The sequence below is a fragment of the Passer domesticus genome, chromosome 10, assembly GCF_036417665.1.
Source record: "Passer domesticus isolate bPasDom1 chromosome 10, bPasDom1.hap1, whole genome shotgun sequence".
NCBI lineage: Eukaryota > Metazoa > Chordata > Aves > Passeriformes > Passeridae > Passer > Passer domesticus.
The window spans coordinates 17,763,020-17,790,756 of NC_087483.1; the positions used below are offsets into that span (position 1 = coordinate 17,763,020).

At 38.3% G+C, this 27,737-nt stretch overlaps 2 protein-coding genes and 1 long non-coding RNA gene across 21 annotated transcripts in view; 2 read left to right on the forward strand and 1 right to left on the reverse strand.

Moving 5' to 3' along the window:
- Positions 1-3,737: 3,737 nt before the first annotated feature.
- Positions 3,738-14,104, reverse strand: FASTKD2 (FAST kinase domains 2). 3 transcript variants are annotated; one of them, XM_064434118.1, is made up of 12 exons: positions 14,022-14,104; positions 12,885-13,652; positions 12,380-12,483; positions 10,853-10,961; positions 9,391-9,514; positions 8,126-8,265; positions 7,677-7,849; positions 7,140-7,303; positions 6,417-6,635; positions 5,443-5,527; positions 4,301-4,415; positions 3,738-3,884 (listed from the first exon to the last, which is right to left on the reverse strand). In XM_064434118.1, the coding sequence occupies exons 2-12, from the start codon at positions 13,542-13,544 to the stop codon at positions 3,765-3,767; spliced, it is 2,013 nt and encodes a 670-aa protein (XP_064290188.1). In that variant the 5' UTR covers positions 13,545-13,652; positions 14,022-14,104; the 3' UTR covers positions 3,738-3,764. The 3 variants fall into 3 exon arrangements, with proteins under 3 accessions (XP_064290188.1, XP_064290190.1, XP_064290189.1); XM_064434120.1 differs by having other exon boundaries at positions 13,912-14,037; XM_064434119.1 differs by lacking the exon at positions 14,022-14,104 and adding an exon at positions 13,807-13,949.
- LOC135308762 (uncharacterized) lies at positions 10,869-11,485 on the forward strand. The gene is made up of 2 exons (XR_010369140.1): positions 10,869-11,009; positions 11,346-11,485. It is a non-coding gene; the product is annotated as an uncharacterized LOC135308762 (long non-coding RNA).
- MDH1B (malate dehydrogenase 1B) overlaps positions 14,105-27,737 on the forward strand; it is an 87,359-nt gene continuing 73,726 nt past the window's right edge. For 7 of the 17 annotated variants that reach the window (XM_064434126.1, XM_064434123.1, XM_064434122.1 and 4 more), the window contains exon 1: positions 21,484-27,300. In XM_064434126.1, the coding sequence (XP_064290196.1) occupies positions 27,282-27,300 (19 nt within the window). In that variant the 5' untranslated portion in view covers positions 21,484-27,281. Of the gene's footprint in view, positions 14,197-14,357; positions 14,693-15,594; positions 15,730-15,879; positions 16,023-16,713; positions 17,217-18,158; positions 18,301-19,311; positions 19,476-20,596; positions 20,737-21,421; positions 27,301-27,737 lie in introns of those variants that run through there. The other 10 variants (XM_064434136.1, XM_064434138.1, XM_064434127.1 and 7 more) reach the window with 8 other exon arrangements.

A 27,737-nucleotide genomic window follows, 5' to 3' on the forward strand; every position in this document is an offset into this window, starting at 1 on the left:
CTGTTGCAATACCTGAGAAACAGTCTCTAAATCAAGATCCATTTTATCTAGATTCTGATTTCTTAACAAAAATCACACTCTTGCAATGAACTTTTAGTCCCTCTTTCCCAGTCACTTATGAATATCTTTATCAGTTTTAGACCAAGGTGGAAATTTTAAAGAGAGTTCCTGAATGTTTCTTGTGAAATACGTAGCCAGAATATTTAATACCCTGAGAAGGCTGGAGTTAGGGTTCAAAAGTAGATTTAAATATGAAGAAATCCAAACTGGAGAGAATTACAGATCATCACGGTCTGAAAATCCAGCTGTTTATGGAGGAAATTTTTTTTTCCAAATACTCACTGTTCTCATTTTGCATTACTTGATAAAATTTGTTTCGTTTTTGCTCAGATCATACCAGTTTATTTTTTGTTAATGCAAGAACCTTCCTGACCTTTGCAGCCCACATCTTCTGCCTGTTTCTTGCTTTCATTTTAGATCTGTTCACACATCCTGCAATGCTTAACATGGATCCTTGGGCCTGTGAAATTTGCTATATAACTTACATTTTTAAATCTTTCTCTCAATGTTTTCTTTTTGATTGTGTGATGCATGACAATGATCTAACCTTGTCACCCTTTTGCATGTATAGCTTTATGATGATGTGGAGATTTCACAGGATAAACAGTACATGCATTATTCTCAAGGAAAAAAAATTATCAGATAATCCAGCTTTATCATGGCATTTTACTGTTTTGTAATAAGACAAGATTTATGAATGAAATAATGTCTAACAGCAAACAGCATTCCCAGTAAAAACTGGGAATCATAAAAGGCAGTGTCTGTTTCTTTGAGATTGGCAGGACCAATACTGAAGTCCAGTATTTCATAGCTCAGAATGAAGGAAAGACATGCTACTATTTTTCTGACTTCTTTGTGGCTCAGGAATAAAATATACTGCCTTCCTATGAGAGTCTGGTTAAATAGATGGTTGCTTAGTGCAGCTGAGTCCCCTGTCTTTATGTCATAGATATATAATTAGTCTAAACCCTATACTTTCTTTAATAAGCCTTCAATTCATTAAAAATCCTCCCCTGCTTCAGCAATTTAGTTTACTTAATGAATTACCTATTTTCATTTCACATGGATTTGAGAATCTTGGCTTGCTATGGATTCTTGAAATACCTTTAGTCAGTCAAACATCACAGCAAAGGTCTGGGTTCCATCCATTGATAAGATACATCCATGGGCTGTATGAAATAAAGCCATATACAGCGTCCTTGTTTCTCACTCCTCACTGAGAAACAATTTCCAGCCACTGCACTTACAATGAGTTCCAAGTGTGAATAAAGGTTAGAAACACATGTTCCTGAATCTTCAGGCAGACTGTAAAAATGGTAGGAAAAGATACAGCTTATATCTCCAGTTAGCCTCAGTGGCAGGTCAGCTAAAATCATCCATTTTGTACCTGTTAGGCTAAAAAAGGGGATTTTGCACCTTTCACACCAAGCATTCCATGCAGTCACAAACCCCATAATTACAGATGCAAAATAATTATTGTTGATCTTCATTGGGAGTCTACCACTAATTTTACTACTGATTCAGGAGAGGAGAATGGTATTCTAAATATAGAGTGTAATGAACAGAACAGGGGATTAGATCATCCTTACTACATGAACTGGACACCTGAAAAACCTGGATTTATTTTCAGCAGACTAGCTTTTTAGCATACGTAAAGATCCAAGAAACCCACAGCTATGAAGTCTCTGGCAGCAGCTACACACTGCTTGGAACTCTGAATCAGTGTAGATGACATAAATTCTTGAGAGAACACAAAGCAAGAAACTTCAGTACACAAGGTGATCCATATGGAAGACAACTACACTTGCACACTGCTTGTATAAGTTTCTACCTACTCACAGGGTGTTTAAGAAAGAATATATAGTGATAAGCTAATTTAATAACACGCTGTGCCATTTTGTGCCCACTGGTGGTTAGTTCTGTCCAGGCTGCTGGCACCCCTGCCTGTGTTCTGTCCCTGAATTTGCACACCTCTGACTGAGGGAGGACCTGACTGAAAAGCTCAGAGCAGCTGGAGGAAGCAGCTCCCCAACCCACCCAAGAGCCACAGCTGACACCACAGCATTGATTTGCAGGTTTCCAGCTTGAATGGCACCGAGTACCATCTCAAACACAGCTCTGTGTGCTACCTGGCCCTCCAGCACAGAATATTTCATACATCCTTCAGTGCAGGCTGGGACCCTGAATCCAGATCAGAACAACAGAATGGCACTGACCAGCCTGCTTCACAGACAGTGCTTCCTTAAAGCACAAGATCCAAAAAGGGAGCATAACAAACTTCTCATTCAGTCAAGCAAATGATTTCTGCGCTGCCTGGTAAGTTTTGGCTGTTAATGGCCTCAAATCTCTTTTTCTGCATGTGCTCCATTTCAGAGACTAAAATGCTGAACAGCTCTCTGCTTTTTATGCCAGAGAAAGGCGACCATGCTGCTTTGGTTACACTGCTTCCTTCATAAATAGGCACTATATTCTATCTACATGTTCCACAAAAAGTTGGGCAGTGAAGTTTTGTAAACATATTGTTCTTTCCACATTATCTCATTACTGTAATACCTTTTTAATATAATCATTGTAGTACCTTAACCATGTGTCCACGCTACTTGAGAAAGACAAAGAACACAGTGCTTGTAGCTCAGCAAGTGAAGCAAGGGCACCACGGTTAGGTAGCACACAGTCACTGTAGCAAATATTGCTGTTTCCCTGCTTCCCTTCGTGCCCATGGGCTGTGTGCTACAGCAAAACGGTGAATGAACATCTGATTACAGGGCAGAAACAAGCAAGCTGTTAGCAACTTGAGCAACTCCAGCAGAACAAAATGTGTTGTATCAGCTACGTGTTATCAAGAACAGAATAGATGTATCAGTTCTCTCTGCTCCTTCCTATCAAAGGTCCAAAGCTGCTTTGTAGTTCTGGAACTGCCAACATCATCAATTGCACCAATACACAACAGGCCTGTGGAGATGCATTGCAGGGTGTAATGAACAAGTCTGAGTATTGCAACACCTCTATGAATAGTTGTGGAGCTACTTATATCAGAAACTTTATAAGAGTCAGCTTATAAAGACACAGCAGATCTATGTTCTTGCAGTGAGAAGTGTCAAAATCTACTACAGTAGCAGTGAAGCAAAGGGTTCAAAAGAAAAAGCACACAGCAAACAGACCATTACTGGCCTAAAGTTCTGAAAACTGAGTGAGATTGATTTTTTCAGAGTGTCCACATGACTGGATCTTTTAATTTACCACCTAGGCTTAGTTATTTACTGATTTACCATATATAGTTCTGCATAAAGAACTATATAGTTGAGAGGAAATCCTCCTAGTGCCAGGTTGTAGGCCAGGTTGCAACAGCACTTGAAACAATTAGAGTTACATCTTTCCCCAGGCTCTCTAGAGAAGAGAGAAATTTAACTAGGGGCATGCAGGAGGGGAAGCAAAGTACAGATTAATCTAAGACACTGTAACAGCAATAGATGTCAGGCCGCTAATTTTTTCAATTATTTCCTTCCATTAAAGAAAATCAGCTCCCACCTCACAAAAGAAAGCCCCTATTATCAGCAGGCAGTGTTAATTTCACAAACATTTCTTACTCAATAACATAGTGGAGCAGGTAGTTGTATACAACATTATTTATCTCTTCTGTTAAAATCCTTACAGAAATTACACAAGAAAAAGAGAAATCAGGAGACACAAACTCTTAGTTTATTTTAATTATTATTCTGCACAGTTGCTTCAGGAAAAGAGAAAGCATCTTCTGAATAAATTTTTCTTTTCAAAAACTCAACTGCATCTTCATTTTTCATTTCCTGAAACTTCTTGTTCTGGATCTGTAAGAAAGTAAAAGGACAGGGTACATTATTTCTATTGTCCAAATTACCCTGTCCTACAAACAAATGCTCAGCAAGGAGAAGGCCACATGAAATTATTGTAGTCTGAAAACACTTGAATCATTGTGTCTATACAAATCAGGGAAATAAGCCAAAGACACATAGGTTTCTCAGGTTCAAACTAATAATTTACTGATAATGGTAAGTAGTAGCTTGTCTTTTAGAGTTCCTCTCTCTTTTCTCCCTAGTGACAGCACCACTACCCTCTAACTAGAAATTAGACACAATTACCACTCTGGAGAAAACCCACCATTCCTGGCGAACCTTCATGCATTGTAGAACAAGGCCTGATCTACCAAACATACTCATCACTGTGCTGCTAACAGAAACAGAGACAGTAGCAGGGCTCTTCTCACCAGAATCACATGATAGCCCAGTTTATTTAGATGCCGCTTCTTCATTGCCAGCTTCCCCTGGGGGTGTGTTGTGCCCAGACAGAAAGCAGACACAGGAGCAAACAGAAAAGCCAACCTGCAACCAAGCAAAGTAGGGAAGATTTCACTGTACAAATGCAAAATAATCATTTATAAGACACTGATTCAATGATGTCTCTTAGCACTGCAGAATATACATGTGTCATTCTGGTAGGCAAAAGTATCAGGACAAACTTCATTATCCTCTTCTTTCTTCAGGTTTAAGTAATTTAGACTCTTTTCTTCCATGAGCTTCACACAAGCACCAGCATCTACAGCAGAATTAGGTACCTAGATCTCCACTTCTCCCACAATGAGAAGACACATTCAAATACATCATTCAACATTCTCTATTAATTTGACAGGTTCTGCATTTACTTTGATCCTTTGCTAATGATATTCATAATCAGTCACTTCCTGCCATAATAACCTATTTGGAAGGGTTTGGAAAGCTGAATGCCTTGGAACACTGAGTTTCTGTTACACAATTCATTAGCTCTCCTTTTATCAAAAAGCAAACTGTACAAAATGCATTGCTGTGCAGTGATCCAGCACACAAATGTTAAGCAGTACCCAATTCTGCTTAAGCATTACTTAAATGATATATATCCTGCTTCAGTTACTGAGAGGTCAGTTTTCTACACGAGATTAAATTAATCACTAAAATGTGGATATCATGATCCTTTTTATTCAAATTATATTTCAGTAGCTGAATTAACTGACATAACATATCACTGAGATGCAAGTTTTTGAGACTTGAGAGAATAACTGAATGTTTAATTGGACAAATACTTTTAAAAAACCTGTTTTACCTGCATTCATGACAAGAGTATCAGATCACTGTGATGTGATTTCTTGCCTCTTTCTCTGAAAGGTTAAGTGCTAGCCTCTGTTAGAAGAAGGTATCGAGCTGGATGAATTGTTGCCCTGCACTGACATGGCAACTTTTGGATATTCCAGTGAGCACAAATAACAACTGAGTCACCTACTTTGCTTCTGCAAATCAGTGAACCAAAGAAGTAACCGGATATGATACATGCAAATAAAACTAGCATGCTAGAAAAAATATGCAGTAAAAAAACCACCTCTGAACACGTGAGTCAGGATGATCATCTGTTGCAGCTATAGGGAGCACCTTCTTTCTGTCTGAATCCATTCTGATTTCAAAATCTGAAAACAAACAAAACAACAAAACATTTAACTCTACAAGAGGTTAAAATTAATGTTGCCATTTGAACACATTAATTGTTCAAATTGTTCTCAAATGAGCAGCTCATTTGAATAAGTTAATAGACACTATCACTGCTCTAATTGCTGCTCTCTAATAATTAAATTATCACTGATAGCTTGCCCTCCCTGCAATGAATATAAAGCTATAGCTTGCCCATCTCAAGAAAAAAAATAAATTTGTTTCTGGAAACTGCAGATTTAAGCTTATGGAGTGAAATAATTATTTAAAGAAACTACTCTTGATCACAGTCTGTCATGCCTACTCAGATTTTCCCACAATCCAATTCCTCATTAGAAATATTTAGAAATACAATTATTACTAGTACAGAAAAATTGGTAAGCTTGATTGCTGGCAAAAAAAAAAAAAGTAAAAGAAACCAAAACAAGTCATATTTTATTTCAAAAAACAAAGTAGAGTTTAAATCTTAACCAGAACTCCAGAGAAGAAACAAGAGAAGAAAAAAGAAGAAAAGAGAAAAAAAGGCAGCTGCTGTTTGGCTCTATTTCTAACATGATTTGGTGCTAACATGTCAACTCTGTCAAAGCTGGCCACATTGGATTTATGTACAATTAACATATGCTTGCTGATGCCTGAAAAAGTGTCCAAAGCAGCTTTGTAAACAAGAAAAATTATAAAAGTTTTAGTAAATTGACTTAAAAACTTTAATAGAAGCATCATTAAAAGTAGATTCACCAATCAATGACATCATTTGTTAAATTACTGTATCTTCAAAGTGTTAAACTTTTAATCACTTGCACCTTATTCAAATTTATTTCCAGCTTATCATTTATCATCTTACAAATCCACATTAACAGTATCACTTCATACCAATGTGATATCTGTATGGCAGCCGAACATTTTGCCGAAACATGTTCTCATCTCCCAGAAGTTCTATCAGTGCCTCCTGAGCCTTTCTGAGATTAAGAGATACTAATGAGGACAAATTCTCAGTCAGCACAAAGGCAGGCTTTGTGAAAGAAGGGCTGTCAAGTTCCATACACGTTTTCACACAGCGAAGCATCACTGTGTTTTGTTCCTTAAGATCATCTGAAAAAGGATACAAAAAATATTACATGCAATATATTATCCCACAGAATTTTTCGTTTCATTATCATTTATAGTCTGGTTTAGCACAGCAAAATCCACTTGACTAGTCTACTACCTGTACAAAATTTTTATATGGAAATTAAATTCTTCTACAAACCATTCCAAGGACCTCACTGTAACTCAGGGCATTCCAAATCCCACTTTTACTCCTGACTCCAGGTAATAAAGTTAGTTTGCAATGGTTAAGACTGCCTGTGTTTAAGTGCACAGCTACTGTTAAACTGTTGCCACCATGGGGCCCAAGACAATAAGCCTGATTCCCTAGTGTACACCCAGATCACTCAGATCACCATCACTACAATTAGCTTTGTCTAGAGGACTTAAAATTTAATATTAATCATGCTTGTGTTCTTTAATTTCTGATCTGCTAACACAATTACAACAAATTACATACACAGGCAGACATCCTGTTTAAAACAAGAACATGACAAAGTGAGGTCTGACCTGGCAGTATAAGTTCATCCTTGCTGTCCTTTTGCAGCAGCTCATCAAGTGCATGGTGGGGAAGATATCCTAAGATGCCAAGTGAATACACTGCCTTCAGCAGCTCTGTGTTGGAAATCTGAGGCAGGCACTTATTCAAGCAGCTATGAAGAGTCTCAAAAAACCTTTTCCAAAAGAAGAAGAAAAGTATCTAAGCACACATAAGGCCACATGAAGTACATATTTCTAACAAAAATACAACTTAGAAATCTTTATTATCTTGCATAATAGTATTTTGTGTTATCTAACATTAATGTTTGATTTTTACTTTGAGGATACAGCAACTTAACAACATATTTAGTTAGTCTGGAACCTGTTTAGTCTTTTAGTTAGAGAAAAAAAATCATATTTAGAAAAAATATGATAAGACACAGCAATTTACTTTACAGATGAATGAAACAGGATTATGAGCTCTTTCACAAATAAAATTAAATACTAGTTGCCATACATTACTCTGTAATGACTATGTAACATCAGGCACTTTAAATGAAAACCTACAGATCCTTTTGGACTCTGGGAACATGGTTGAGTCGTGAATACACTCGAAGAACGATCAAAAGGTTTTTCAAGTTAAGGAAATCAGGGTCTTCTGTCACCTTCTCAGCAAAAACATCCAGCAACTCAGTAGGCTGAAAGCCAAGTGTCTCACAGGCAGAGAGAAAAAGGATAATCTAAAAGAAAAGATAGTTTTATCAGTAAAAAAATAAACAATGAAGTTTATCCAACCTGTTGATTTCATAGAAGACATTTTTAAAGAAAGCAAATTTTTCAAAACTTTTGTTTCTTTATCAATAAATAGAATAGCATTTTAAAAATGTAACAGCTTCATCAAATTGATATTCATAAACATTTGTTCTCCAAAGATCAAGCACAAACATGGAGGTAAGATGGAAGCATCAAATACTCTATTAGTACCACTATAAATTATTTGGCCTCAAACAATTTACCTGTCTTTTGTCCCAAAGGTAGGCAGTAGAATTAACATAGTCTGCTAATGCTGAAAACAGTTTCACATTACGGTACTGGAGAGTGTAACAAGCTTCCAGAATGAGAATTAACTGCCGAAATGGAACATCATGGACATTTTCTGCAACAGAAGATCAAAGAAGGACAAATGATAAAAAGCAACAGGAGCTGTGGGTTGGAGATGTCGAGACATTGTAGGAACAGTTTGGTTAAAGGATGGAGGAGGGGGAAAATATGATAAGAAACTGTGGAAGACCATGACTAGCTAGGCAAAGCTCAACTGAGCCAAAACACATTAAGAAACTGAGAGACAGAAGAAACCAAACTGAGCCAGAATCAAGCTACAATACATTAATCAGCAAAAGGGAACAAATTAACAAAATAAGCAAGAAGATTGTGTTCCCAGGATGTCTTCTGTTTCGGGATTTTTGATTTTCAGCATGCACCAAAAAAATGCTGAAGAAAGTCACTGCTCCCTCTGTGTATGCCACCTGGCCTGAGTGCTGAGTGTGGTGCAAGTCCTATGGGAGAAGGCAGGATGTGCAATTAAACATTGTGTCCTAACATATATGAGAGACCAGGACAAATAAAGACTGTACAAGCAGCCTCAACACTTCTGGATCATTTCTATTAAGAATACTATTTTGCTTCATGCTTTTTGAGACACAAATTCTTATGTATTTTAAGCATGAATCAACACATACTGACCACATATACTTAAGCAATGTATTGGCAAGGTATAGAGAGAGGTGAAAGCATTAGCTTCCATTTAATATTTTTATGGGCTACAGCATGAGGTTATTAAGCAGTACCCAATAATTAAATCCAGTAATCAAGGAAATGCTATTTTCCCTTTAGTTTACCAACTAATCACACTAAGCCACCAATCCATCCTGTAAGTTCCCAATTTCCAATTCAAGTTTTCTTATAAAATTTTATTTGAAATCCTTTTTCCTTGCTAAAATTAAATTCTTTTTCTTAAATCTGTGTACAGAAAAAATTAAAGAAAAATATGTAATTCAGATAAATGTTAAGAAGAGCAGAGATGACAAGAGCTATTTGCTTTTATTATTGATCAGTAATTTTCTGTCCTGCTGCTTGTCAAATGGCTCCACATAACTATAATATCCTGTAAAACAAAGATGTTTCCTGAGTTTTAAAGGAAATCAGAAAAGGGAGATGAGACAATAATTAGGAAGAATTTGGTATAAGGAAGGGAAATTTAATTAACATATTTTTTTCTTACCCTGGATCTTTTTACTGCAGGGATTCAGGATTGGAAGGGAACAATAATTCATTGCAGCAAGAGCCAAAAACATACGCTGCGCAGTCAGAAGAGTCAAACCGTCTATTTCTCTCACAACTGCCATCTAAAGTGAACCAGAGTTTATTAAATCCTTCATTCTTCAGGTATATTATCATTGCTTTCTGGTGAAGACATTATCACCAAAACTTTCCCAAAGTCCTTAGTTCAGATTTATAGGAAAGAAAAAGAAGCAAAAAACAGTAAAAGCATATAATAATTAATGTCAATTTCTTAATACACAATTATAGTAGGTCAAGTGCTCTAGAAATGTGTCACTACACAAGTTTCCAGGAATTTGCATTTATATGGTTATTTTAAAACAAAAAGCCCTCAGTAAAGGTCATTTCCAAATATGGTGAATACACATCTACCAACTCTTAAGAAAGAAGCAGAAATAAAATAGATACAGTTAACTTAAAAGTTCATAGTAGTCCAATTATGGTTTTGCATGTGCATGAAAACTGTAAGCCTCCAAAGTGATTCAACAGTGTGTGAGTGGCCTGTATTTTATACAAACACCCAACTACGAATGTGGACTGAGGCAGAGTCAGCTCTGATGCCAGAAAGGAGATTTCATTTATCAAAGCCATCATTACCTTGATACAAATGACAGTAAAAATGAAAATACAAATTATATTGACTGTTAAAATACAGTATTTTTATTGTATACATATCAGACGTTAAATACAAAATGCATCTATAAGAAATTGCCCTGTGAAAAAATAGCACCCTGTGGGCTGAGAAAATTAAGTGCTCCCTTTAGTTAACAAGTGCAAATACTATTTTCCTATCAGTTTTATGGTGTTTCATGAATGCTATTAAAACCTCTGATGTCAGAGTCCTACAGTTATGAAAACACCAGTAGGCTCTGTTTGAAAGGTTTCCAAAAGGGATTTTAAACCAGGGGACAAAACCCAGTACACCCTGCCATAAAACCTGCAGGTGCTCCCAGCCATTGTATTTCCCAGGGAACCTCTCTCATACACAGAAAAGCAAGACCATGAGCTTGGGGAGTTCTGGCATCTCACTCCCACCAGTCCTCCTGCCCTGTACAGTCACTGGACACAGCCCCATCACAGACCAGTTTTCTGTCACCTCATCTTCAGCCACAGGCTGGGCAAGGGAACAAGGAAACAGCCTGTAAGCTCTTCTATGAACCACCATGTGGCCAACCCAAAGAGCTGAGGGCACTGCTGTTTTACTGCCTCAATTTGTTTTGTTACCAGCCTCCAAATGTAAGTTCTTCCTGCAGATATATCTGGACTCTGATGCATACAGCAAATACAGTTATCTTTCTATTACATTTTCTCTTTCAGTGTCTGCAAAGAACCATACACAGTTTATAAACTATGCACGAGCACAGGCTTTGTGGAAGTAACAATGAGCCTCCAACTAACTTTACCTCTAATTTCTTTTTCAGAAAAACTGGAGCATCTCTTCCCAGGCATTTCATCAGGTTTTGCAGAATAAAGATGTCTCTGATACTTGAAATGCGCTGCTCCACTAGTAACCTGATGGAGAAACACACACAAAAGCTCTCCTCATTCCAGCAGAAACAGGTCAGTACCCCCATTTTTCTTCACTGATGTAGCCCCCAAGTGAAAGCTCTAATTCCTTGCTCCTCTCCCATCTTCCTTTTTTTGAAATGCTGACATAAGTCAACGTTGACATAGCTGCAGCACAGATATTTTACACATGGAAAGAATTATAAATGCTTTCTTAGTGTTAATCCTGATAGATGAATTGTTGTTGCTGATACATTTAACAGCAGGGGCACCTAACCAGACTGCTCAAGTGACAGTGCAAATATGAGTGCTGTTCAGCCTCAAGGAATTAACATCCTTCTGCAGAAAATGAAAATTGCACATTTTTATCTTTAAATCATTGATGTGCAGGCAAGTTCTGAAACAGACAGGAAACTGGATGTCAGGAATGGACACAGACAACAACTGGATGCAAGTGATGAATAAAACCAAACAGACAGTGCTGTGGGCTGAACAGGAGATAATAAGGAGATCATCCACACAAGATGAAGGTGCACTCCTAGCACCTCCTCTTCTGGCTCAGTGGCTGGCATTGTAATTGTTATGTCTGAACCACCCTTAAATATACCTGCACAGGTAAACACATCTACAAAAATATTAAGTGTCACTTTTTAAGGCAGTGGACTGGTCTGAAACTCATCCCTGCAAATGTGCCAGAGCTCCAGACATCAGGACAGAAGAGTGTAGACGGGACTCCTGCTTTGCACCAACTTTTAAGAGCTGTGTACCTGCACTTGCAGGAGAACCTGGTTTTTGGGTATCACATCAACTTTCTCAAAGCAGAACGTGATACAGGGTCAAAAGTACTAATCCATGGCAAGTTTTGTGATAGCTTCAGTAAAATCAATCTCATGGGAGTGAGCAGATTGGTTATACACATAAATCGCATGGGCCCAGATAAAAGCCAAAGAAGTTATTCTGATCAATCACTACACAGAGGGCTTGCTGGACACAACTAGTCTTCATCTGAATTTTCACTTACTTAAACTGTAAGAAAATATTCCCAGGCTGTTAAACAATGCTTTTCATCATGAAAAACCAGGTCCCTAAGACAGTCTCATTACCTCCTGTCTGCATACAGATGAAAAAGGGATAGATATGTGAAGGGACTTGATCAACATCATAAAAAAAACTACACTGGAGCAGCTGCAGTCAGAACACAATCCCCTGCAGACTAGTACCCTTTACCACTGGAAGCCCTCCTCCTTGAAACTGTAAAGACAGTGCCAAAATTCACTAACACAACTCTTTTCTCATGTGATCATTTAAATCCTAAAACCACAGAATGTATTTTACGTGCAGACATACCCTTGATGATTTCTAACAGACAAGCATTTAAACAACATTTAAATATCAAGGACACATGAAAGATATATTTTTCTCACTGTAATCCAGCTTGAAGAGCGCTCACATTCTTGTCTTTATCCATCCCTGCTAAAGTAGTTGCCAAAACTGAGATACATCGGTTATCAAGTTGATTGAGCTTCTCCTGTTAAAAGTTGTGACAATGTCAGATTACTTCAAATCAGTAAAAGTTTCAGAAAAGAAAAACACCACTTTTAATTTGTAACTGCCATTTTCTTTTTCCCCCTGAAAAGTCAGTTGACAAGCTTTATTTCTGCAGAACCCACAAGGTCTCACATCAGTCAAACCTAGTTGATTTGGAAGAGGTAATGATTCAAATTTTGAGATTTCTCCTCTCTTTTAAATCAGGCAGTGGTTTCAAAAGTTAAGGAAATTAGAAGCACACACAAATGAATGATGGGAACTGTTTCCATGGAACATCAGCCTAAACCAGGGATACAATCCAACTCTCTCTGATGCTGCACAGCTCCCCAGAACTACCCAGCGGTCATTCAGCCCAAATTTCGGAGAAGGATTTTCCCTCACCTGGCACACTCTGAGCAGGGTCTGGAGCAGGAGCGTGTTCTGCGGCACGCCGAGGCTCACCAGGGCGTGCAGGCTGAACACCAGGTCCCCGCGCGTCATCCTGCGCGCCTCACGCAGCAGCTGCTGGCACAGCTTCACGAAAGCCGGGTGCTCGAAGATCAGCTGCTTCTCGTAGCGCTGCTGCTCCTCCGACAGGCTCTTGAAGAGCCTCCAGGCCGTGGTCAAGGAGTTTGTGTAGTGCTTGATGGAAACGGCCGCCTCGGCGGCCAGGTCCAGCGCGTCGCTAGGACAGGAGCACTTCTGGAGGCTGCTGAAGAACGGGTCGCTGGGATCCACCGCATGCTTCGCTTTGAAGCTCCCTGAATCACCCAGCTTTTCAACTGCCAAGGAGCTCTGGGAAGCCTTCTCACTCACCAAAGCCTCTGCACCTGTGCTATAAACATCTGTCTTTTGAGATGCAAATCGAAGAGATGATCCATGCAGAGAAGGCAAAATATTTAAAAGTAATTTCCTGAAGTTCGCCTTTCCTAAGGGATCCCTGTATCTGCCAGTCCATGAAATGTGTTTTCTTGTTGTGGCTGAAGATTTGGGAGCGAGCACAGAACTGTACCTATGCACACATCTGACAGTATTTAACAAATAACTTATTTTATTATTCATCTCTGCTAATGCCTCATGAATAGATTTGAAACGGCAATTCAAAGTAAGGGATCTGATGACATTCTACCAGTGGAAACAGTTCTGGAGAAACTGCACAAGATCGCTCATCTGTAAAAACAATTGAAAAGTTATGGATTAGTTACCAGACTTTCAATTCCCCCAGTTGCAATTGCCAAATCTGCACACTTTTACAGGAAGGGAGAAGATCTGGTAAAAGATCCCCGGAAAATGGTTGGCAGAGAGGCTTTTATTGCTCTCCTACATTTCAGTCAAACATCTCAGCACAAGGACAGCCCTTGCTTCCTCCTTGCTGCTCTGCCCGGAAGCGGAGTCTTCTCCTAAGGGACGTTTCTCCAGGCACACGCACCTCCCGACAGGGCTCCGGAGGGTAAGGGGATCCCACCCGCGAGCCTGTCCCAGCCCGCCCGCCATCCCAGGGGACAGCCGCCCTCCCGGGGCTCCCGCGGCCGCCGGTACCTCGCACGCGCGCCGCCCTGACACCGGGCCCGGCGCGCCGCCAGCTCCCGGCGGGCCGCGCGACACGGACGGCGCGGGCCGAGGGACAAACTGCCCCGGCGCGCGGAGCGTTGCTGAGCAACGCCGAAGCGACCGTTGGAGGGCGGCGCGCGCATGGCCAAGTTCGTGGTGGCGGGTGAGGGGGGAGCCGGGAGCCGGGCGGCACCGGCACCGCCACCTTGTACCGGGAGCCGGGAGCCGGGGGGGGGGCAGCTCGCCGTGCTCGCAGCAGTCGCCCCTGTCTGCGGGCTCAGCCCCGTGCCCGTCTTTGCGGCTCTCCGGGAGCCTCGGCGGTCCCGGGTCAGCGTTCCCCCTCACCCCGGCAGTGAGGCGTCGGCATCTCTGCTGCTGCCCCACAGGAGTGGCCTCCTCGGCCCCTTGGGCGCTGGCTCGGGGGTCTTTTTCACCTGCAGAATTACTCTTCCTTAGCTGGCTCACGTTAAACAATGTTTGGTCTTTTAAGCCCTTGTCAGTGAATGACAAAATCTTCCCATTGTGCTGCTGTTGCTATGTTCACAGGTAAGGCAAACTGCCCTTACTATGCCAAAGCTGAACTCCTGGCTGACTATCTCCAGACTAACTTGCCCAGCTTCAGGGTTCACAAGATTGCTCAGCACCCTGACAAGTGGGAGGTAAGAGATTGTAAATCAAGTCGCTGGTAGGTGCTCCAGTGTTCTACAAACCAAGAAATGTGCTTATCTGTAGTATGTTTCTTCTTCTGTTAGTGGTTTGCTGTGTAGGTAGAGGTGCTGCAGAAGCAGCTCTGGCTGCCAGAGCCAGCCGGAGGAAAGGTTACAATGTTTTGAGCAACTGACATCTCTGAGTTTTACCACAGAAGATGAGCACAAAGTGTGGACCAGCCTCAAGCTGTGTTATGTCAATAAAAAGTTTTTGCTTCTTTGTTTGGTTTTCTGGGGTATTTTTTAAAGTATAAATGACTGTTCAGCCTGTAAATCTTTTGCTCACTGTGATTACATATACCTTCAGAGTTCTTTCTTGTCAAGAGCCTTTGTGGCATTCAAGGGCTTTGAATTCCAGTGGAAGTATGAAGTTAAATATCACATATTTGTTTACAGTATGGATGTGCCTTATGCTGTAGACATGCTGCCTATAAGGCTCTGAAAAAAACTGCAGTCTTACTCCATGAGATAGACAGTTCTGTGGTATTTATTACCTTGCGTATTTTGCTTTACACCTCCACCAAGTAACTTGAACAGTTAAGTGAAAAGCAATTAACCTCTTCACCTTACTTACCTTCTGTGGCTGAGTAAGAATCCTCAGATTACTCGCTGCTCCACAACATTGCTGTCTTCTGTACCACTAAGACAACTAAGTGAAATCAAGACTTTGAGGTGAGCTATCCCAGTGTATCACCATTCCTTTTGTTATTCCTGCATTTTGTACCCACTGGTAATTAAATTCTGAAGCACCTTGTAATTATATATTGAGAGGAAATAGTAAGAATGCTTGTAGTTGTAATGTTTAAATGTTATCAAATATAATGTATTAAAACATCTGGTGGGGATGTCATCAGCAGTGGCTTCATGACATTTGTGAAACAAATGGATGGCAACACAGCCAGTCTCCTATCATTTGGAGAGAACTGTTGGACCGTGGAGGGAAGGGTCAGCTTCTGGGAGGACTTAATGATTTTCTGGAATATGCTCAGGTAATAAGCTGCCTTTAATACTGTTAAGCCCATGTTTTACAACATTGTTGTTCTTTTTTTCTCCTTCAAACGTAAAATAAAGCCATTGTTAATGTTACCTTGGTGGGTTTGGACTGCCATTTGCTTAGAGATCATCCTTTTTGTTCTTAGCAATATTACGGCATCACTTCCATGATGCTGAGTGAGGAAATGTTAGACATTGCTGAGGAGAACCTGCAGGCATATCTTGAAATTGTAAAAGAGGATGAAGAGATTAAAAGTCTTATCAATCCTATGCAGATCTGGATTACCAGGTGAGAGTGAAGAGAGTATCTGTGAACTTTTACTCTGTTCAGAAGAATGCACTCTTTCCTATCACATATAACAGGTGTAACCATCTGAAGTTAATCACAAATCCCTATAATTTCATGATTTGACTTGGTTCTGCACCCTCACTATTAGTATTTAACTTAGTAATTAGTATATAACTTAGAAATAATTTATGGTTTTGTTACATTTTACACCAGTTCAAATGGAGGGTATGAACAGGCATCATTTAGACTTCAGATCAGTTTAGGGAAAGCAAGTATTTACAAAATAAGCTAAAAATTTTATAGTGCAACTACCTTGCATTAGATGTTGTTGGAAATATTAGAGTAGGTAAAGAGTAGGTCTTTATGTATAGAAATTCCTGTGTTTCTAATAGTCCTAATAAAGCACCTTAAAAAATTGTGGTTCTATAAAGACATAAATTTTAAGTGGTGGCATTGACTGAAATGTGCAGGATGGAGGAGACTTCAAATGAAAGGCTTTGGAAATGAAAGGAGGACCCAACTCTTTTAATTCTTAACCTGTTAAAATGGCAAAAAGAGCAGTAAAGGATACAAGCTAATGGTATTTTTAATGTAATCAAGTACAAAATAAATACCTTTTTGTTTAAGTAATACTTCCAAACAAGCAGTGGTTAATTGTTTACTGTACCTTTTCTACATCCTTTCTTACCAGTGCATCAGTTCCAATCTGTTATCATCTGATCCCACTGTTGGCAAATGGAGAAGTGTTTGGGATGACCACAGAAATCAGTATCCATTTGCTTGACAATGAGCAGTTTAAAGAAATTCTTCGCAGTATTGTAATGGAAGCTGAAGACATGGCATTCCCACTTCTCCGCAGTATTTCAGAGCACACAAAAATAGATGAGGCTTTTATTGATGCTGATATTATCATTGTTCTTGATGATGTCCTCCTAAACCTTGAAATCCAATCCATTGAGAGCTACATCAGAGAAGTGAGTGAGATCTGCCAAGTGTATGCTCCCTTGATTGAGAAGAATGCCAAGAGTGAAGTCAAAGTCATTTCATCAGGAAAAACCTTTGTAAACCTTAAGGCAACAATGTTAAGGACATATGGCCCATCCATTAGGCCTGAAAATATCATTGCCATTTCAACATCCTGGGAAAGTGCAGCTAAAGCCATGCTGGCCAGGAAGCTGAATATGAACGCAGCAGGTGAATGTTTATGTAGCCTTTGGGGATTTCAGCACACCTTCGAGAGTGTATATTTAATTCCAGAACACAGTTGATGTGCATGCAGAAATGCACAGCGGTGCACCCTCTGAATTTCTTGGCTGTACAGAATGCCAGAGTCTTTGCTTGCTCTGAGATGCAGCCCTGCCACTCTGGTGTGTATTTCATACTGGAGATATTCTAAGGAAGACAATTGTTTTGCAGATTGGGAAGTAGGACTTCAAGATTGCATTTGCACTCTGTAGTGCATTGTTGTTTTGCAGCTGTGAATAAACATGACAACATACTGCTGTGCAGATAATGAGAGTAAAGTAGAACTGTGTTGTAGTCTTATTTTGAGGTTAATTAACTTCCATTTTGAGGTCAATTGTTATAGCTTCGTTATATTTGTACAGTTCTGCACTGCATAGCAAAGGGGTGTTCTGACAATCTGCTCAGCATCAGGATTCTGTAAGTGTTGCACAGCTAGAACTGGTCATTGATGACAAGTCTAGATATTTTGGAGCCTAATAAAATGGAAAAGCAAGTTGATAGACTGAATAGTCTATCAGCAGGTTATTTGAGAAAATCCTTTTGCACCAAAGCAGGTAGGTTTTTAAAATTTATTTTTTACTGTTTATATATTTGTTTTTAGAGGATTTTAAAAGGAACATAGCTGTATGTTTGCAATATGATTTGTTACTATTTTAAGAGTTGAATATTTACTAGATTTTGTCTATTATTTACAGTAACATGATATAAATTAAAGCTTCTTTTTCAGCTTGTGATGAGGTCTCACATGTTAGGGAGAACTTGGTTGCATTTTTCAGATCAAATAATTTCTGCTAGCAAGGCAGGGCACAGATTTAAATAATTAATTTTGAAAAGGATTTATGAAGCCCATTTTTCTAAAAGTATTTGTCTTTTCACTTTCCTTTGTTACAGGAGTTAGAGATGTGATTGTTTGGGGCAATATTACTGGGTCTAACTACATTGATTTGTCACATGCAAAACTTTATGGATATGACTGTGCTATTCGGGGCCCTCCTAATTTTCAACGTCCTTTGTTGAATATGATTTATGATAGGTACAGTACAGATTTATTTCTTTCAAGTAGAATTAAATAACTTTATGAAAGTTAATATAATAGTTTATATATTTATAGATTACAAAATTAAAAATCATTTTAATCCATGGTTATCTGGATTATCTAATAAAGCATTGATAAATGTTTTTGTTTTCAAGATTTTTCTTTACTGATTGGCACTGTACATAAAGGAAAACACAAACCGAGTTACTCCATTTGCAAAAGAAGTTGGGTAGATCCTAGTGCTGTGTGTTGCACTCTCCTGCCAACTCTGTTTATAAGTATATTTTCCCTACATTTTAAATGGGTTTCTCTTATATTATGAGCAGTTTATAAGAAGTGACGGAAGTCCAGGTAGTGATTTAGATGTCTAGTTTGCATGAAGGAACTTTGAAATAGTATTAAACAGATTTCTGAACCTGAATTACATGGAATAGGCCTGAGCATACTAATGTTGTCAGTTTCCCAAAACAGATGATTTGGTAATATATGTGAAAAGGAGCAGTTAGATAGCTTCCTGTGGAAAGAACAGTAGCAGAGAAAGGGTGGGTGCAGTGAGAGGGCAGCAGATGTTAGATACAGCCAGGCCTGCCTATCTGGAGCTCCCAGTCTGGTCTAGACTTAGCATTTACTGGAGAGCAGACATTTCTATGTTCTAGGCTTGTACTGAACCCCACACAGGCAGTCTGGTTCATGGCTGGGTTCTTACTGAAAACAGTCATATATAAATTATATATAAAATATGAAAATGCACATAATTTATAAATTACAATAATAATAGAGGTTATGACTTGAGTAAATGGTCTTTCATAGGACTTGCTACTTTTTAAGCTACATTTTTTAGACCTTTTTTTTCTCTGTCTGTAAAAATGCCTTGCTTTCAACACTGACGTTTGAGTAAGTTTTGACTATTTTCTTTCCTCAGGTTTAGTTCTCTTTTTCTCTAGGAAACTACTCTTCCTGCAGTCATCTTAGTTTTTCATGCCTTTTTTCTGCGTGTTTTGTTGGTAGCGAATGGCTGCATTCAGAAGTGCTGTGTGCACAGAGCACGCTGAGCTCCCGGCTGTCCCATTGCACAGGGATGTTACCTGCCCATGCAATAGCCACGGTACTGCGGTACTGGTACCACGGCTCTCCTTCTGAGGAGATCATTTCTGTGGGAATACTTAGTGAAGGTAAAGCTAGTTTTGCTTCATATGTTCTCTTGTAGCTTTGCCCTGCATATAATAGCTTTCCCCATCTATAATGTTATTTTTTAATCAATATTTTTCATTTAATAAAATCTCGTAAAACAAATCATGTGAGGCTAAGAGTTTGTTTCATCATAAGAACTTCCAAATCTAACAGAGCTTGTGATAATGCTCACTTTTTACAGGCATCTCTTAGGTTAATGTTGTCTTTTTGCAGATGATCTCTTAGTCTTTTAGTTTAAATGCTTTTCTGATGTATGTGTTTTGTACAATAACTCTTTATAGTTCTTAGAGCCTAGGCTATGAAAGTGGGTTCTTCTTGTGTAGTCATGTAAACCAATAGGTGGAATATTTCACAGCAGCCATTTAACCCTTATGAAATCAATCATTTTCCCCCTATTTTTAAGATGTACAATCGATACACAATTGTGGTATTACAACACAGGAAAGACACCTGTTGGAGATGGTCCTGAGGAGGGCCACACAAAATGATCACAGGGATGAATGCCTTTCTTATGAAAACAGGCAGAGAGAGTTGAGGTTGTTCATCCTGGAGAAGAAAAGGCACTGGAGAGACCTTGTAGCACTTTCCAGTGCCTCAAAGTTCTTATAAGGAAGATGGGGACAAATGTTTTAGCAGGACCCATTGCAATAGGACAAGGGGAAGTGGATTAAAAATGAAGGAAGGTCAATTTATATCAGATTCAATTAAGTTTTTTACAATGTATATGGTAAAACACGGGAACAGGCTGCCCAGAGGGGTGGGAGACACCTCAGTCCTGGAAACATTCAAGGTCAAGTTGGAAGTGGATCAGATGGATTTGAAGATGTCCCTGCCCATGGCAGGAGGGTTGAACTAGAGACCTTTAAAGGTCCCTTGCAGCCCAAACCCATCTGATGCTATGATTCATGCACATATAACTAAAGTACAAAGTTACAGTAAAAGAGACATTCTTTTTTGAACTGTACATTGAAAAAGGCAGTGTCCATTTATAATGAGATCTCACAGTTGTAGACTTTTGCAAGTCTGTAGGACTTAATGTTGACATTGGTGAGGATGTAATCAGAAATAACATGTTTTGTCCTTTTTTCCCCTTCTTCTTTAGGTCAGTTTTGCATTCCTGAAGGAATTATCTTCTCTATGCCAGTGAGGCTCCAGAATGGTAACTGGGAAGTCATGACAGAATTAGAAATTAATGAAACGACCCAAAAAGCTCTAGGACGCTTATCCCACGAGCTGGTTCAGGTGAGGGTTACTTGAGTCTCTCAGTGTATGCCCGTTCTGCCACCTATGGGCACGTTGTGATACAACTTTGAGCACAGACCTTTCAGTGTTAGATGTACAAACTGCACACATGCACTTATGCATGGTAAAGACTGGGTACTTATAAGTGTAAGGTAGTATTTGTGTATTGAAATGAACACACAACTGTTCTGCCCAAAAGGAGATGATAAAACAAGTTCACCTATGTACATGTAGAATTTGCACTCCAAAGTTCTGCAGGCTTTGTGCAGAACAGAAATACTGCCTTTCTTTCAATGTTTCTACATTCTATGTTGATTTTTCTTATTCAGAGTTTTTCTATGCTAGAAGACATATTTTTTGCATTTTTATGGCTGTAACTTTGCATGAATGAAGGCCAGACCTTACTAGAATTAGGGATTTTTCAGAAAATACAAGATCATTGATCACTATTTTCGTCATAAACTTCTTGTCACTAGTGAGACAAAAAAATTTATTTGTACTATAGAAATATTTTAAAAGACAGGTCCCAAACTCTACATTCCAGCTTTAATCAGGTTCTGTGATCTTCAGTCATAGTAGTAATGTGTAAGAATTATTTTGTTTTAACATATTTTAAGTTTGTGCTGGAAATTAGAGTAGATTAAAAGAATGGGTGGTATTAAAATACACTTTTTCTTCCATTTAGGAAAAGCTCGTTGCACTAAAGGAAATAAATGAAATGCATCCATATGAAGCAGAATAAAAACTCCACATCTTCTCCCAAGTGTTTCTTTGCTGCTTTTCCTATTATTTTGCTTTTCAAGTTCTCTGTCCTCATTCATCAAAATAAGAACAAATGAACTCTAAAGCATGTTTTAGTTTGAGGGTTTTTTTTCACTTTTTCTCTATTTTCAGGTTGTGAAATTCTTGCACTTTTCCAGTGTTCTCACAATTTCTTTCTAGTTTTCATTCCTACAGACCGTTTCCCTAATTTCTTTTCTTTCTCCCTTCCTTCAGATTCTTTCCAGTACTTTTATATTAGCCTGTTATTTACTATGAGCTGTTCTTCACCATCAAGGATGGGCTGAAGAATGGGGAAAATATTTTGAGTTGGATACCCAGACCTTCTACTGAGCACAAAGCCTTTTGTTATCCATACTTGTTTTTTTGGGAAAGGACTAAAGACACAGTAAGATATTCTTGATGAATGCAGAATTTAATTATTTGGCTAACCATGACCTTGTTTAACCTAGACAGGGAATTCCCAGTTAGATAAGAGCATCCTTCCCTGTCTGCTCTCTACCTGTATGGCACTGCTGTTCTGTAGAGCTGTCCCGTTCCTCCTGTGTCAGTGTTAAATGCTAAGCAGAGGCCTTCCCACTGCTAGCAGCGATGTGCTCAGTTGTGGCCTTCTCTTGTGATGTCACTATCAGGTGTTCAAGTGTTCCCAAAGTGCCCTGCTTTATCTCCTTGCATGTGGAAGTACTTTAGGAGGCTAGCAAAAATAGCTCATGTTTTGCTTTTTTTTTAATCACAGAAATGGAAACCTTGCCTACTGGATCACTTTAGCTAGAGTTGTCTGGAGGAGAAAATGCTGGAAAGTCCCATATTAAATAAGGTTTCCATTGCCCAAAAGAGCAAACTAGAAAGAAAGTCTAAGCATTGCTGTAGCTTTTGCGGTATTTTCCTCATTTAAAATGAGCATAAGAAATCTCTAGGTGAAAAAATATTTCAAAACCAGTGAATGTAACATTTTTAACCTGTAGGCCAAAGTACAATTCCTACTGATTTTATTGAGTTTAAGATTTCATTTGCATCCAACCACTTACTTCTTCAGACCAAGAAACTATTGCAAAAACAGTTTAATGCCTTAAATGTTCATCTGGAAATATTGAGCAGAACTCTCTGTCACAGAGTAGAAGTTTTGTAATTCCAAATATTTTTTTCAGAGGTACTGAAACACAGTACTTTTGTAATAAAGTATGATCTTAGCCAAAATTGATTTTTAAAAGAAAAATATGTTTATACATTTCCTTAGTGGCAATTCATCTTTGTTTCCGTGTTATCCTTATTTATTTAATGAGTTTCAAGAGAATACTCATGTGTTTTAAGTCAAACATAATTAAATTCTTGTTTAAACAGAATTGTTGCAGAACCACTTTTACTTGCATCTTTGGTGTCTTAAATTATGGAGATTGTGTTAATGAAATGTTCCTGTACTTGCTAATTTTTTATCACATATGTTTGAAACAAAAGAGAAAGCTTCCTGTTCTTTGAATCAGTTGCATACAGTTGCAATAAATTCCTTATTTCTGTTCAAATAGAAGTTCAAGCTCTGAATAGGGGTAGACTTCCTATATGAGGAAACTAAGAGAAGTTACTGGCTGATTAGAACAGGAGTGGGAGGGATGTCATGCTGGTCTTAGAAAGAGGAGCTCAGAAAGCTGGGGTATCACAAGGGGTCTGGAGGAATCTGGGGTTCTATGCAAAGTGTATATGGGATAAGCAACATTTAGAGGAACTGAGATAATATTGTAAGTATCCTCATGGAAGAGTTCACATGGAAAATGTAGAGGTAGGTGTTGCAAAAAGTCTTGAAGAGAAGGGTTAGGAACCATTCATTTCATGGGAAGTAGTCTCCAGGAAATTAGTTTCCAGTATGCACAGAAGACTGGCTGAGTTTTCTGAGGAGCATCTAGAGGAAGATGTCTCAGGAGAAAATAGCAGGAAGGAATGCTACCAGTCATCTCTACAAACTACCTGTTTTTCTATAATTCCTTTTCCAAGATAGAAAAGTTAGATTTTCTAATGTGTATTTACATTTGGGCTTTTTCTATATGAATAGGCTTTAGCAATCTTACTCTTTGAATTCTTTTATTCTGCCAGTGGAGACAGTTCAAACAACCTGCAGTTCAAGCACCAGCACTGCACAGCTGTTAATGAGAGAGATAATAACTCTTCCTGCAATATATAAGTAGACTTATCTGACTTCTGAGTCACTAGCTGAAAACCTCTCTTCTCAGAGACTGGGAGCAGAAAGAAAAAGCTGCTCGGGATGTCTTGTGTATCCTAAATTATTCTAACTGGATTTGTTTAGTGCTGTGCAGGGAAATTCAGGTCTTTCCTCATGGAAGCATAAGTGAATACAAAAGGTTTTTTCCCTAGCTTTTGTTTAGGAGAAAAAGAAAGAAAAAAAAAAATAGGAAAGCTAAAATATGGTAACATATTCAAAATTGGTTACAGCTGTAAAACAGCAATTGACTTAGTCATCAGTAAGTTTGGGTTTTCTATAAGCAATGAGGAATTTCTGGGACACATTTTTTCACAACTCTCTAAGCCATGTTATGCAGGTTATTCACAGTATTGATGACTTCTTCTACCTGGGTGTTATGGTAACTGTTGAAAAATTTATGAAAAGGGCTTTAAGTTGTATGTGTCTTACAAATGTTATATATAGACTCCTCATAAACCCTAATATTTGGGTGTACTGAAGATCTTTGTGGTTGGTCTGAACAATTCTAGTTCTAGGACATTACCACTAGGGCTTACTATTTTTCTTCTTTGTATAGCTGCCCTAACTCTTTGTTACAGCTCACTGTGCTTTCTGCATTAGTGTCAGCTTCTACCTCATTTTCAGTCTCTATAGCAACAGTTTCTCAGCAACTGGGAGATGCCTAGTAAAGGCCTCTCAATTTAGAAATATTGCACTCCAACCATAAAAAAAAAAAAAAAAAGCTTTGAAACAAAGATCAAAGAAGTTTTATCTTTAATAATTCAGGATATTTATTACTAATTAATTAGTGTTCTCTGTTTTGACTGCTTAGACAATTACCTGATACTTTGATCTGGGCCTTTGCTAGGCATTTGTTGTGAGCAGCTTTAATTTAAAAGCAAAACCTTTAGAACTGTGTCTTGAAGTCAACTTTTAAGTGCTGTAAAACTGCTGGACTTCTCTGGTGTTGCCATCTGACTTCTGGACCTTCAGTAAGTAATGAGAGGAAGGTAAGTGCAGCTACTGTATTTAAGAGGAGACAATAATTTTGGCCTTTGAATAAAACATAGAATGTCTTCATCCTTCACAGGAAACAAAAGTAATTGTAGGTTCTTTTATGCATATTTAAGATGTTGATCATATGTTGTCTGATTTCAAAAGAAAAGTCTCTGTGATCAAGTTGATTGATCTGCTGGGAGGTTTCTGCCTTACTTCATGGGGCTTGTCTTTCTCTGTACTTTAATTTAATTATGTAGCATATTTCAAAATGCATTTTATTTGCTAAAGTACATATTCTGAGAACCTGTATGTCAAATAAACAAGCTATAAGTAATCAAATGTTACTTTTCTTTCATAATTCCACTAATAGTCAAGAAAAAGGCTATCCTTACTCTGCACATAAGAGTATTCATGTTAATGGGACCAGGACTGTTAACTGTAACAATGTATTTTCTGAACATTTGTACATAATTTTAATTTTTTTGTTTGTTTTCTTAAGTGTTTTTTCACTATTAAAGCACACAAGTAACTGAAATATAACACGCAGGCTGAAATAGTGTATCAATTGGCAAAGTTACTTCAAATTTCATGGGCAGCAGATACTGCTTCTGCTTTCACATTGTGTTCATGTGCTAACACTGAAATAGATTCTCTTTGTTTCACCCAGGCACTCCTACTGCAGTCAAGATCTGGACTGGACACAGAGTTTTGTGAATGTAGACTGTACATACATTAATAATGTCTTCTGTAACTTTTTGGAAGGAGAGTTCATAGATATGATGTTGTACAATAATGGCCAGAAATACGTGGTTGACTTTGAGACTATGAATACCCTAGTACAAGACTATAGGGTGGTTTTCCATATGGGTAATTTAGATGTGAGACATTGTTGTGTTGTACTGGACAGAGATCTGGTCATCTTACAGTAAGTATCAAGCACTCATAGATTATGCATGCTGTATAACTCAGGAAGTCAGTGGATCTGTCCTTATTTGAGTGAGCAAATTCTAATGAGTTCTAATGTCAGTGAGTTTAACCTGGATATTTTTAAATTTATCCCATCCACTTTCTTTATTTTATGTACCTCTGGTACAGAGAAAATAAAGGAGGCAAGCTGTGTATTTCTAAGTCTACCTTCTAGATTGCTACATGTAGCTTTCACCAAACACTTAAGTTCAATTCATTGCTCTGTGTCTTCTGATTTCACTGATTTCCATACATGAACTTTTCTGTCAAGTTATGCAGAGGCTCCTACTACTGCAGCTATTTTAGGAACAGTTGTATCATATTTTTGTATATATTGCATATGAATATATATCTGTAGGCAAACTTATGTGCCTGTGTAAATGCTGGGCAGAGCTGTAGTTTTGCAGAACCCTTAGTAAGAAAGAAAATAGAATAGTGGAAAAGAAACATAGTGACTTTTTTCAGTGAAGGACTACAGTAAAAACTGTGGCTTTGTAGTCTTGAATGAAAAAGACTATTAAAGCAAATCTGTATCTCAATCTGTATTTTAAGCATCTAAATTTAGGTTATGACTGAAATTTAGGGACTGAAACACAAAGTTGCAACTTTGAGGAGCATATTTATGGTAGACTCGGTAATTTTAGATCATTGAATATTTATGCTTCATAAATGGCCAGTATTCTGTCATGTTTATGATCAACGATTCTAACTGAAAAAATGTAATAAGTGAACATTTGTTTAAGTTCAGATTTAACACCAAATTTATTAAGTTTTAGATAATTTCCAACTATTTAATTTTTATTTATTTTCGCAAACTTTCCCTTTGTTCTGCACAATAAGCCATATAGATGGCCTTTGGAATCTTCTTAGATCTATTATACCTAGTGTTTTGCAACTGCAGTGTTAGCTGAAAGATAGTTACTACAGTTAATTAATATTTTTATTTCTGTGATTGGAAATATAATGTTGTTTAGAGCATTAGTGAAATAAATCCTGAGGGGAGACATTCAGTTTCCATTATTACAGTGACATAACTACTTTTGCTTTCACAGTTGTTAATGTAAGTAGGTTCATGGTTAAGCTTCCTTTTCCCCTTCCATATCAGCTCAATAAGAAATAATGTCAGCTCAGCCTAAAACTTTAGTTTTGCTTGAAAATTTTAGAAAATACTTTTGAGTAATTGCAATCAGTGAATCTTAGGAAGAGTCTGGTGCAGATATGCCCTCTGTGACCTGAAATTGTACACTATGGACCATATGGTAATCCTGAATGTAAACACTGGGCTCTTAATAGTGAAAGATCTCATTTCCTGTACTTAAAACTGTTTTGAGGATTGATTTTGCCCTGCTACCATTTTGCAGTTACTTGAATTACTCCTATTTTATGCTGAGCGCAGAACTTGCAATTTGCTGGCATTTCTCTGCACGTGGCACCAAAACTATTTTGTTTAATGTAATTCTGTTTAATTTAATTTCTGAAATGCATCCAGTGAATTGTTCAGATTAAAAGGTTTAATTTGAATGGTTCAATATGTCTCTGTCTAGAATATGTGGTTTTACACTTTGGTTTGTTGTGTTATAGAATGCCTAATGCCATCTGTTAATTTCAAATGGATCCAGACTTGCAGGGTAAGGATTTTTCCTATTTTTCCCCAACTTTTCTCAAAAGACATTTCTATGTCTTTTTGAACAGAAACTACTGAATTTTAATGAAATCATGCCACCTTGAAAATCTCTGTGCTGTAGCACGTAAATCACAAATTACACGGCTGTGATGTCCTGCCTGTATTGTTGGATGTCCAGGCACCTTCCTTGCTGCTATCACATTGGCTTGTGGAATGGTCAGGCACACAGGGCCATGATCCCTAATTTATAATACATGCTAAGGTCTTTTTGCATATTTTGGAATAAGCATTCCAAAGATGGCTGTACACTCCCTTTTTGAGTGCAAAATCTCAGTGGACACTTTATCTGCCACAGAGCAAATACCTCAAAATGCAGAATAGCAGGTAACCAGCTGAAGATGTCAGGAATTAGCACATTTCTACGTGTGTAGTAGCTCCTTT

Bases quoted from the DNA above. Each gene is read 5' to 3' on its own strand.
- FASTKD2 (XM_064434118.1), bottom strand. From the start codon at position 13,544: ATGAATAATAAAATAAGTTATTTGTTAAATACTGTCAGATGTGTGCAT. The intron at 8,266-9,390 runs GTAAGAAAAAAA...CTTCTGTTGCAG, and splicing joins CTGCAGTAAAAAGATCCAGG to AAAATGTCCATGATGTTCCA. The intron at 6,636-7,139 runs GTCAGACCTCAC...ATCCTTTTTCAG, and splicing joins GGATGAACTTATACTGCCAG to ATGATCTTAAGGAACAAAAC.